The sequence below is a fragment of the Micromesistius poutassou genome (genome assembly GCF_964030765.1).
Source record: "Micromesistius poutassou genome assembly, chromosome: 7".
Classification (NCBI taxonomy): Eukaryota; Metazoa; Chordata; class Actinopteri; order Gadiformes; family Gadidae; genus Micromesistius; species Micromesistius poutassou.
In genome coordinates this window covers 1,367,261-1,380,865 of record NC_140277.1, presented here as the reverse complement: position 1 = coordinate 1,380,865, position 13,605 = coordinate 1,367,261, and the positions used below count along the sequence as shown (strand labels likewise).

Sequence of the window (13,605 nt, the reverse complement as noted above, 5' to 3'; positions counted from 1 at the left end):
GATGCATATTGTCAAAGTACTGTACTGTTAATTAACAATTAACAATAATTAAGGAATAATTGATTTGATATTTTTCAATCATGTATTTTCCTACTCTAAACGCTTTTACAGTGAATACATCGGTTTTCAACGGTGAGGAATCATGTCTGGTCACTGACCTAGTCACACACATGGGCAGTGTGGCAAAGCAATTAGACGACGGCAAACACAGTCCGATTACATTTAGACAAAGCACTTTATTTAGCAGCGCTGCTATACATTTCTATAGTGTTCCTGGCGATGTGATGAAGGGACTGCGGTTGCTCTCAGCCATAATTGTGCAGAACCCTATCTAGATGTCGTCTCTGGAGGGCAACAGCAGGCAGCTCAGGGGTGCGTTGTTATATTTCACACTTAATGATGCGCAAGGGATCCTCGGCTCCTATCTGCAAGTCTATTTTAGTCCCTGACATAGCCTCTAAATCGTGGCACAATAACAGATGCAGCGTTCGGTGGTACCAGTTTCTTTATTCTATAGGGTCTTTAGGGTTAAGAGATATATATTAACTATGCCTTTATTGAAATGCACAGCTGCATTAATTCCTGAAGGATGGTTTATAGGGATAAACAAGGACACATGACTCATGACACATGATTTTAAGCACAAGCGTTTTATCCACTAACGTTTTATCCATTAACGTCTTATTCGGTTTGGTATTGACTGTTAAAAATGACCTGAGAATCACATCATGAAAGGCATACTTAAAAGGTAGAATTATTAGCCATTGTTTGTTGTCAACAGTTGTTTCTTGGAATTAATTGATCAATTTATTTACTATCATTTTAAGTAGTAGGATTTTAGATTATTGGTGTGGAACTAAACATTGCTGCTGGTAAAAATAGATATCATTACTACAAAGTAAAAATGATTGGCCTAATTATGTGTGCTTACTTAGTAGAGTTCACTGTTTAGTCAAGCCCATTGTATTCTCAAAAGCCAGCTTGGTCATATTATCATTATTCAAATAATGATGAAATTATGTTGTGTATCATTGATCAAACTTCAGATCATTAATTATATAATTTAAGAGTCTCTCAAACCTCATGTTTTTTGTCCTGGATTATTACAACAAATATCAGCTTGTCGCTATGATAATAATGATAGCCCTCTTTCACAAATAAATGGTTGTCACATAAAAAAAACTTGCACTCAACAGTATATATAAAAAAAAAGAATGGCTTTGAAATGTGTCAAAATACTTACATTATATATATTTTATATTAACAAATAAAATATATAAGAATAAAATATGATATATAATGTGAAAACCGGAAATCCCTAATGTGTATCGTCCATGTGATGCTTGCCATTTTATTCATTGGCATCAATGCTTATTTTGAGTAAAATGACTGAGGGGATCCTAAGATTCTTTACATTACTATAATGGAAACATATGCTGTATACATAACCTATACCTGCATATAAAATGTATGAATATTATATAAGTCACATAATGAATATAACATTTTGCATGACAAAACATGCAAAATGTATCAATTAATATATATATATATATATATATATATATATATATATATATATATATATATCAATTAATTCAATTATTCAAAATATATCAATTAATTAATCAATGATTACATGAGGATTACACAAGGTTTGTGTAAACAAGATTTGCATGAAGGCTTTTTCTGTAGTCTCAAATCTATAACAAAGCAGGGGTAAATCACAACTGTCAGAATTAAAGTTAAACCCAAAAATGGATTATTGAAACTATTGAGTGCACAGACTGTAGATTTCACATTGTGACTAAAAACACAATAGCATAGAATTGGCTTTCATTGACTCATCAACATGCCATTATTTTTTGTATATCAAATGTTACCCTCTTTAGTATATTATCAGATTCTAAACTATTTTTATTCCAATCCTCTACCATTTTTGTCTGGTTAGATTTGGATCTCAAGTTTGATCCAACTTTGAATTTCAAAAAAACAAAGTAAGGCCTGGCAGATATCTCCGCCTTTATCTCCAAAGGAAAGTATGCACATGCATTTTATACACCGTCAGATACAATAAATCTTGCAATTCTGTGATGGAATAGCGAAAAATAAAATGTACTGGAGAATGAGGTGCTGTTGTCTCTGCACCCGGCTCAAAAAATGCTGCATTCAAAACTCATATATCACTATCACTTTTCTGTCTGAATGTCACGTCAAACTGGAAAAGTAGTGTAGCAGAAGATGGTTGGTCTCAGTTTCTTCCAAACAATTGCTTATAAGTAGAGGTGGTTGCACATATTCTTCAAATGATAGACCCAACCTTTAGACTCATAGCAAGTTTTCTCTGGTCATAAATATGCAGTGTGGATTTAATTAATGAAAGGTTGTGTGGAAAGGCTGGTTTTCTAGCTCGAAACGGTGCATACATTTTAACAAGAACGTGTCAGGAGAGGCCATCCAAAGCCATGTATATAGACCAATTATATAGTTTTTGACAGCTTCTTAAACAGTGATACACAAGTTTAAACAAAAAAATTTAAGCAAAAATGGGGTAAGAACATTCTCTACACTATAACTATTTTTGCAATTCCAATGCATTTCCATAATGTTATTAACAAATTAAAATAAATATTTATGCAGGCTACATATTCAAAGGGGAATATGTTACTGTTTGTATATACATTATATGGTTCCTCCTGCCTACCACAAACTTAAAAGCCAATCAAGTACGTAAAATAAATGCACTCAAAATAAATAGCATCTTACATTGATTCACTTTCATTATGATTTAAGGTAAATAACGGCTTTTGTCTAGACAATAATGAAGCAACATGTATTTAAACAAAAAGTCCTTCCCAGGTGTTGGGGAAAAAAGTAGGATGCACAATATTTGAGTCATCTATCAACTACATGGGTCAGACGACAATAAATGGATGAGGGTCTACCAACCCTTAGCCAAAATGGTACGAAGACAGTGCTGACTGGCAAACTACATAGGTTCAATATGTAAAATATGATGAGGGGGCAGGAGTTGGGAGGGAAATAAGAAGGGGTGCAGAGTTAGCGAGAGAAGGTTGCTGTATAATGGGAATGCAAGTATGGCTTTAAAAGGGTTTTGTCCCTCAGGGCCTGTCGCGCTTGAGTGTAATGACTCTCAGAGCAGACCTCCTGAGATAAATTGCCACTGACCCCCAATGGGTTTTCCAGGGCAGGCTGGGTTCAAAATGGACCATTCAATTTCCCACCGGAACCTTGCCATTTCCTGGACATGCCTGATTTGAAAAAGCGTTTTTTGGTTGCTCCTTTCTCTTTTGTTGTCATCCACAAACAGTGGTTTGTATATCAACATCATTAGCTGTATGGGCTCTGGTTTAAATGAATCATAGCTGCAGCATAATGTTCAATCTAATGTAGGCTATGGTGAGGAACAGGTGAGGGATGATAAGGGATGATTCCTGTGCATGCTGTTCTCCCATGGCTACCAGGAGATACAGCTGCACTGTGCCGCTTCAATCGAAGACCGAGGAAGATTCACAGGAAGTCAAAATTAATATTTATCACAAAGAGTTTTTCTTCAAACATGAATAACACTGTATCCATTCTCTGAGCTTCTGTCTGCACAGAAGGCATTTCGGACGGTATAATTGGACAATATATATGAATCTCTCAACCTCTTTGAAGGCAGCCAAGCCTTGGGCCACTGGGTGATCATAAATTACCAATACAAAGCAGACCTTCAGCAGTTTGCTCTTCTAATAACATAGCCATTGTGTATGGCATATTTCCTCCACTATCGTTTCATCAACACATCATGATATGAATTCCATATTCCATAAGCCCAGTGGTGAAATATGGCAGTGTGAAATGACAGGCAAATGATGGGATCCAGACTTAAAGAGTAGAATATAGGTGTTTCACTGTGATCCATTCTCTGTTCAGACTTCTCCAGTCCTTTCTGGTGAGCCAGAGAAAGAGAGGCTTTTTTTTTGTTATCACTGCAGCGTCTCTCCGGCATCGACCAGCGGTATCGATTCTGAGCAGATTTCCTTCCACTCCATCTGGGGAACCAGAGGAGCCTGATTCATATTGATGCAACCTTTTTTATTCCCCATTCTCACTTTACCTATTGCGATGGGAAAATCATATTCTTGTTTTTCAGTTTTTTTTGTATTTTCTATAATGGTGTTTACTGAGGGACGTTGATAAATATTAATTTAAAGTTTTCTGTTGTTTTCACTTATCCTCGTGACCTAGAGAAAAGCCAGCCTCCGACAGCCAAATCTCGCCCGGGACAAATGGTCTATTATGACCACCATTATGTCCACAGACGTAGAGGCAGGCCTCCACTTAACCAGTGTAGCCGTTTTGAGCAGGTGAATTTAAGACTGCATTAGTTGGGCACAAGGAGCAAAATATGTCCAACAGGCCCAGCAGGCTTGAAATTATGTTTCTTGATAAAAAATCCTCAAATATCCTTCCTATATCAATACGCCTTTTCCTTGCTGTAAATGCATTTTTAATGGACCAAAATGGCCAAATTGCTTCTCCAATTTGGCACGTCCATCAAAAGAACTACCTTTCAGTTATCCAGTCTCATCCCTTGAGGTCTCAAAGGCCCTCGTGAAGAGAAACCATGCACATTAGCTGACGTCATGCTGCATGACGTGGTGATCCAAAATATGCCTTTAAGGAGCGCAAATCTGAAGATGGATATGAGACAGATACGTCTACCACACACACACACACACACACACACACACACACACACACACACACACACACACACACACACACACACACGTACGTCGTGGAAATATTAATCATAACTATAATACACAATTATAAACCTTACATTAACCTTGTTTATATAATTACTAGTCAATCTAAAAGGAACTGTTTACATTGTCCTTGAACCTTCAGAGTTCAGATTTGCATTCCCACTGGAGCCACTGAGTCTGATACTGAGGCCAGGCCAATCGACTGACTTCTTTGTTATGTAGATTTGTTTAACTGTTGCAACCCTCTCTCACAGACTTGCAGACATGTCCACTTTCCCCATAGTGTATTGCAAATTAACTTGGCCTCTCCCGCCAATCCTAAATGTTCCAGAATGGTCACTCCCACTTACCTTTGTTAACTGCATATTCCCTACCCACAATGCAAACGTTTCCCTATCTTGTTCACCCATTGTCTCACTGAATGTATCTTTGGTAACTTTGCTGCCTATACTACTGCCATGATCATGCCCTAATATTAAATCTAATATTTTGCTGGCCGACATGTCCTAAAAAGAAGTTTCTCTTCATCACCATCATCATGGATCATGGAGGGTCTGGATGAAATCAAAATAATTGACTAACTTATGATAGGGTTAGCCCCGGATCTGGGTGTCTAGTGCGGCTCCACCGGGTATCAGATTGTTACCAAATCCAATTGTGCCTAAAGGCCATTCAGGCACATCCTATTTAACTCAGAGTCCTTTTTTCTGTTTTAGCCCATCCCTGACTCCATAATACATCCCCTACTAAAATAATCTAGAATAGCAAAACAAGAAAAAAAATAAAATAAAATCTATATATAATACAATATATATATATATATATGATTATATAGTAAATTATTCTGATGGACGTGTTTAAATTCAGCTAATGATTTACAGTCATTTATGAAATAGGATTAGGCCTGTCATATTAACGCTCTACTTAAGTGTGATTAATCCAAATTTAATCTACGTTTCCAACACGCTGTTTAGGAGTCAGACCCAGTCCCAGCAATAATCCTATACAAAGCTAATGTATATTATCAAACATTGAGTACCATATCAAATATTTATTAAATATCCGGTGTGTAAAACTAGCAGATTGCCTCAAACTGAAGCGCCCCGCTCACCTGTCCCTTTCCAACACCTACGGTGGCCTGTAATGGCCTGTACTGGCCTGTACTGGTTCCCATGGCTACCACTTCATTCTAATCACTGCACCTTTAATAAAAAATATTGATGCAATACTCAATGTTTGTATTTACATGTACCAACATTGAGTGCCACCTCAGTTACTCTGATAAACAATATTGACACGATACTTTTATTGATTGTATTTGCCTTAATTATAGCGTTGGCTGAAGCCTCCCATCACACAATCCAGAAATTAATTGGCAGTTGTCTGTCTGCGTAGCATGATGGATGCTGAGTAGGGTCCACTTGGCCCTCCTAATGGTAAATGTGTGTACAAGAGACGACCAGACACTATCAACAAACAAGCAGTGATACTTCGGCTTATAGCAAAAAAAAGGATTTACTTTCCATGGATTCACAATGAAGTCTAAAATTCCACATCAGCGCCACACAGATGCTAGGAGGTGTGTCTGTTAGTCTGGTTAAGGCGGCTGCTGGCGACCCAGGGAGCAGCGCAACCCTCCGCCAAACATCGCTAATGGAATGCAGCCGGTCGGCCAGACCAAGTAGACGTGCCACAAACAAATGTAAACGACTTCCATTGCAAAATGGACAGCTGTGGACTGCAGGCCACTTATCATGTGGAAAGACAGGGGGTGGATGGAGAGGATTCAAACTACGTCCACCGACACCCACCTACACTCCACCCTCAAGAAGCACCATGGGCAACAAAGTCCCCAACTTGTTTGACTCCGAGAAGAATAAAATAGTTGATGTTGGCACAAGCTGAGCGTGTTTGGCTGACCGGAGACCACTGGTCCTTAATGTGTAACCATAGCTACTTAGGTGTTTCAGCACAGCCGATCGATAACCTTAACGCTGATGAAGACCGAGGGGACGCACTAAGCAGATGCCTGCACAAACGATTGCCTTACGGTGGTGAGGAATTGAAGACGTGAGGACAAAGACAGCTCAAATGATACAGAGGACATGCTGTCAGTGTATGAATGGGTGAATGTGAGGCACTGATTGTAAAGCGCTTTGAGTGGCCACTAAATGCAGTAAATAAATGCAGTCCATTTACCATAGCATTTACCATAGCAAGTCGGTGATGCTGCCCACAGCCGACAAACAGCACCGTCTGCAGGTACATCCCTGCAGCTCCATAACTGTGTGTGTGCGCGTGCGTGCATGCGTGCGTGTGCCTGTGTCTGTGTGTGTGTATGTGTGTGTGAGTGCTATGCGTTGTGTGCCTGGTGACCAGCGAAACAGAAGGGACAGAGCTACAAGCGATAATTAAATAGGAAAATTAAATGTTGCCGGTATGTGACTGAGCTTCTTGGGGGTGAAGACAACGTCTCATGCTCTGGGGTGCTCAAAGCACTCTGCCATCTGAATCACACCATGGAGATCTCAGATAACCACCCCCACCTATACGCTGTGCGCTTCAGGACGGCCATCGAGTGAGACCTAGCCGCACGGGTGGCTGAAACCGCCGTCACATTTCCAGAGGCTGCCTTGGTCCTCGACCTGAGGTTAAGGACCTAAAGTGCCTACCAAGAGGAGAGGGAGAGGAGACGTGGACCAAGCCGGAGGAGATGCTTCAACAAGCAGCACCGAAACAGACCTCAGATGAGCCAGCAAAGCAGAAAATCCTCCTTGAGTGATGGGCTTGGACTCAGAGTCAGACAAAGACATTGTGCTACTTAGACCTCTCTGCCGCTATAATGCGAAGCCAACCCACACAGCAGAGAGGAGAGTCCACTGCAGAGGTGGTCTTCACACTCTGAGGCCCGTGAAATGGTGTCCTCTCTGCCTGGTAAGTATCTGGCCACCACTGCATCGTCTGTGCCATGTGAGAGCCAGTTTCCTCTCACTTGCCACATAGTCAGAAAAAAATGCTAGCCTTGCCTTTGGACAACATCGTGTTTCCCCACATTGGAGTATACTTGACATTTAGCATTAAGAAAATAACCACATTTAAAGCATATTCAGAAAGTGTGATTAATTAATTAATTGGCCAATTCAATTTTCTCTTTTTTTCGATTGACAGCCCTACTTAGCACTAAGCAATTGCAGAAATACTGACGGTACACTGCAGAGAACTAGACAACTTTAGACATTTTCTTTAAATCAAGTATTATATATACACACACTTCAAAAGGTTGTGCTCGAAGACAGTGTTTAATTTTTGAATGTGATTGCAAATAGAGCAGTTTTGCAGTTAATGAGACTGGCTGCCACTGATAGATAAATTAACTGCTTAAAAAGAACAGGGATAGCTTAGAGGCATACGGCTATACAATTTGGTTGGGTTTTTAACATAACCATTCCCTTAAGCATTATTAAAAACAAAAGCCCCACCAGGATTCTGAAATGTTAGTGAAGCTTAGAAAAGGAAAAAAACGGGTAACAAACTAATTTGGAGGTAAGAAGGGAACATTGAAAGGTAATGCCATTAGATCATTCTAATTGTCTCCCTGTTTAGGTTATCGTTGAAAATGAGAGGCCAGGACTACTTGCAAGCGCGGGATATAGGCAAAAAATATGTTCTGCTTGCTGGAGGGAAATAGGTGCTATGCAGGCACGTTTTATTTTTCTTATTCCCAGTGTTGAAACAGTAAACCACAGAACTAGAATTAAACCTCTTATGATACATAATTAAAAATTATGAGTGAAGAATGCAGGGCTGGGGTAAGGATTAAGGTGGTTACGTTTTAACCACCATACAGCACTCCAGTAACGGAGGTCAATAGTGACATATGATACACTTTTAAAATGCCGTTGATTTCCTGTTGTCAACAGCCAAGGTGAAGTCATGTCCTATGCTAAACCCTCCCCCTCTCTCGCTCTCGATATAATCTCTCTCTCTCTCTCTCTCTCTCTCGCTCTCTCTCTCATTGAAATCTATAGTGTATATATATATATATGTTATACATGCTCAAACGCTATAGATTTCAATGTAGAGGGAGAAGCAGTGGAGCTGAATGTATGAGACCAATTCCACTCCTAGGACTCATGTGAAACTACGAACGAAACATCTTTTGTAGATTCCAGACATACCACATGGCACTGTGTTGCCTGTCAAATAAAGAATGCATTCAAGCCTTTGACATGCCTTCATGCTGACTCGCTGTTCTATAGTGATGCTCTGGGGTTATGTGGTGGATATTCTGCCTTCAAAGACACACACACAAACTCACACACCCGCTCACATATATTCCAATATGTGGTTACCTATATAACAGCCTTTTTGAAGTATGGAGCACTATTCCAAACTGAAACCCAAGTACTTAGCATCTGAATTATATTAAAAGGGTTCAGAATGTTTCAGAATAGAAAGCCATTATGAAATAGAAATGAAAATACACTTGACAACACTGGCTAATGGTAAGTGTAATCCTCAACAGCAAGTCAGTGAAGATGTTACAGCTTTTACAATATGATTTACTTTCATCCATTCCATCCATTACAACGTTGATGAGTTAATAGGTAAAATAACTTTGAAAGCTTTTACTATTATGGAAAGCTGGAATTAAACGTAACGGATATTAACAGCCTTTATAACAGACAAAGCCCCTTTTGCAAGTTAACGTTGCATGTTAATATTTTTTAAACATTATCTGCCCTTTCAATGCTCGTATCAGTTATGATTGAGTGAAGCTTTACAAGCGATTCGGTGCCAATCAAAATGAGTCTTGTTGGACACGGTTTGCACAGATTAAATCTTCAGGGCTTTGACTTTTTTTTTCTCATGTGGTTGATGTATGACCCAGCTCTGTAATTACACTTTTCAACGTAAAAAGCCATGTCTCATGGGTTTCAAATGGAACTTGCAAGCATATGTAACGCCCAACCGACAGAAACCATGTCGCAGCGGGGGGATTCAACCGGTAACCTTGTGACTGGAACTTCTTGTTCTAACCGCTAAGCTGTGAGGGAAATTACAAAAATAATGGGCTCGGCTTGTAAAACTAGGTTGGAGGGGCTTGCATATTTAGTGGCGTAAGGCAATTGAACCTTGGATAGTGCGGATTGAAATATTGGGTTGAAAGTTAACCGAAAATGAGTTGCAACATACTCCTGAGATGGACAAGTTGGAGCTGAACAACAGTTGGGGTGATGGTTGAGCTTAAGGCTTTGCCGGTGTTGTCTACCTGCCCTCCAGGTGTCCCCGATAATAGTGTGTAATTGTCACACTTATTCCTAATGACTCATTATCTCACGCATTATTTTCAGGCTACGTGGGTTGGTGGGTTGTTCGTCATCCCAGCAGCACTCTCTGCTCCGAATAGTCTGCAGACACATCTTCAAGTTCAAGGATTTTGTAAACTCTCTCTGAATTGAATGCGCTTTTAAAATAGAATGGTGGATAACTCCAGCGGTACTTGTTTTTCCATTGTGGTATTTTTAAGCCTATGAAACTCCTATCTTTATATTTCTGTTTATTGTCTCGATATCTGTGTCTTTTTGTGCTGCTATGACGGCCAGGTACCCCCCAACAGAGCAGCCGATCTCAACAGGACCAACGTGTTTGAATAAAGTTTGGATAAGAAATAAAACTTTGGGCTTCGGCAATAAAATGAAAGAAATTAAATCCGGAATTGAAATTCCTGATTTGCATTAGAAAAGGGCCACTTTTCAAAGCCTTTACCTTCCCTGTTACCACGTCTCTCTGGTACAACGACTTATTCCACGCCATGCTCAGGGGTTTCCCCTAATCCACCCGCAATGACAAGCTTAACGCAGTAAACATACAAGATCCATCCTCAGAGCTACAGCACTGAAGTCCGGGATAAGTGGGTGACATTGAAAAGTAGATCCGTGTGAAGACTACCCAAACCCCCCTTTTCCTCTATAATGAACTGTACCCAGACGCTGTCCCTTCTCCCAGAGCCAATTGTACAGAAATATGGATAAAGATGTGTCTGCGCGGCTATGGATGACTGGACTTGTGCTTACATAATACAGGAAGCAGCTCGCAGGCTTGCCTGGTTTAGTGACCTTGCTGCTGCATCAGCATTCACTCCCTGTGGTTCGCCTTCTGCTACCTTGGAGCCGTGGCGGACGAGTTACAGTAGAAAACCTTGGATCTGGTATATTGACGTAACGTTGTATATTTTCAACCGGATGAACAGTAAGAGCACGAAAAGCCATGATAATATCTTCATAACCATGAAAATAAATCAACACTAAGCAGCGTCATATAGGCTGGCACAAGGTCTTCAACCACTTCTAAACATTTCGATTTCATTATGCCATCGCTGTCCACGGCAGATCATAGGAAACAGTTTTTAGTATTAAGATAAACAACTTACCTTGTAAGATGGTGGTCACCAAATACAACTACATGCATATAACTGTTGTGTAAGGATGACACAATAGTAACAATAGGTGTACACTAGTAAGTAATTAGGTGCCATGGTTCAAATATCCAATATAACCAGATCTTAAAAGTAGCAATGCAAACTTTGTGTACATCAGTCAGAATTCTGAAGCCTTACCTGTTTAGCGAATGCTTTGAAAAGCATACAACGTTTCATAGGTAGTATTGAACGTAGACCACAATATGATTAAATGGTTGAAATGGGACATCTCTTGTTTAGTCTGTCTGAATAAATTAGTAATGCAAATAGCAAGTACATCACAGTAGCAAAGATGGCAATTAAATCATGGATATAAATGTTAAAAATTTGGTATCAATTAATTTTGAGGCTGAAAGGATTATGCAGAATGAGAGTTATCCTCTCTAATGCGTGTACTTAGTAAACCTACCACCTATAATCTTGATACTCAAGTCCCACTAATCAATGATACGACTTATGATTGAATACATGAATCTTGAACATTGTATCCATGGTTGCAGCAGACAGTAGCCATTAAAACACATTTAAAGCTACACTTAACCAACACACTTAATGCAAATAATAACACATGTTTACCTTGAATGCTCAGTAGGGACCTTAGAAGCCAAGTTTCCCCTCTTTGCCCTGAGGAGGAGAGTCAAATGGCAAAAATCAGAAGTCCACTTACCCCTAGGGGAGCGATGTCAGGCTGTCTTCAGGACCGGGGGGCCCGCCACACTGTGGCAGGGCCGCGACTACAAGGCCCCACACCCATGGTTTGAGCCAAGGACGGAGACGTGTTTACCATCGCGGTGGTGCTGGTGTTAGCGTAGCTAACGTGTTTAGAACCATGCACAGTGCGTACAGAAAGCCGTTGACACAGCGGGTGATGGTGGTGAGAGAGGCAATGCAGAAGCAACACCTTACCTGAGACACCGTTTAGGTACATTTGCAAAGAAAGCGATAGAGAACAATGCCAATGACTGTATATACTTACACGAGTCTAAGTATATAATGGCACAGACACTTTCCCTGTACAGTCAGGTGAATAAATGCAGGTAAAAAATAAAATAAAATAAAGTACCTTTACTTTTACCTATGAAATTTGATGAAATGTTCCATGAAAGCAGAGTCCAGACAAAACAAGAAGAACAAAAAGGAGAGGAGACACCAGTGAGTGTCACGGTCAAGTGGGGAAACAAACAGAGGAGAAGAAAGAGAGATGCTTGATGGCTTCCTTTATGTATGTTAATATTAATAATGCATCTGTCATTTGAAGAAAAAGAGAAGTCTGTATGAACAGGAAAATGAATCGTAGTGGCGGAGTGCAAATGCATCCCTGTGTTGTTGAATGGCGTCGTATGAAAAGATGTGCGGCAACTTCAAATGCGACCGACTCCTCGTTTCTGACTTTGATACATGAACTTGTGTTTAAATTAAACTGTGTCATCGCCTAAGGGGATGACACAATCATGCATTATATCCGAGGAATGTAATTGGAAATTTTGCCATTCATGTGAACAACATCCATTTAAAAACGATATCAGGAGGTTGGATGTTTTTTAAATGAATCAAAAATAATGCCAAAGCAGATTAATGTATGGCAGTGATAAGGCTCCCCAACAGAGGGGGGAGTTCAAAGCTCAAAGAGCGTGGAAAAAGAGGTCACGTCAGAAAGAAAAGACGAAAAAGAAAACGAAATAGGTCATTTAAAATAACAGGCCACATCTGAAGCTTCAAGTCTCTTTGCACAAGCTTCATTAAAGTGGCAGATAGTCACACAGTTCGGAGTACAACCGGACACATTGAGGAAGAGAAAACAAAGTAGAGAGGGAGGAGGAGGAGGAGGAGGAGGAGGAGGAGGGAAAGGAGGAGAGCTCATACCTTGGTCGCCCATCATCAGGTGTGCCAGACCTTAAAGGAAAACAAGAGCACAGTCAGCAGAGAGCAAGGGATCATGGGAAGGCATTGTCACACTAACGCACGGGCATCCGCTTTTTTTATTGTTTATTTTACTGTGGATGCCTGGTTTGGGTAAGGGAAGAGTAGGGACAGAGGTGGGGGGGGGGGGTCTGACAGACAAGGCATGATGAGCATTCAGCTAACCACACTGGTTACAATGCGTCATCATTATTCACTTACTATAGGTCATTCAGAAATACAGTTTGGATTCGCTTTGGGCCCACATGAGAAGCCCCACATCAGAAGTGATCATCTCCACTCAATGTTTTTAATGCAGGTTGAACCACAGAAGACTTAAGATTACTTCACTGAATATTCACAAAACATGAACGGTAATATGGTACCGGTAGTATATTGTACAGATGCCATATGTATATACTACAGAAGATGGATGTAGTACAGATT

General features: G+C 40.1%; 1 protein-coding gene across 3 annotated transcripts in view; it reads right to left on the bottom strand.

Annotated features, from left to right (window-relative positions):
• nrxn1a (neurexin 1a) overlaps positions 1-13,605 on the bottom strand; it is a gene marked incomplete at its 5' end in the record, with an annotated part of 227,275 nt that overhangs the window by 198,731 nt on the left and 14,939 nt on the right. The window contains 2 exons of one of the 3 annotated variants that reach the window (XM_084470078.1): positions 11,836-11,895; positions 13,123-13,152. In XM_084470078.1, the coding sequence (XP_084326204.1) occupies positions 11,836-11,895; positions 13,123-13,152 (90 nt within the window). The remainder of the gene's footprint in view (positions 1-11,835; positions 11,896-13,122; positions 13,153-13,605) is intronic. The other 2 variants (XM_084470079.1, XM_084470077.1) reach the window with 2 other exon arrangements.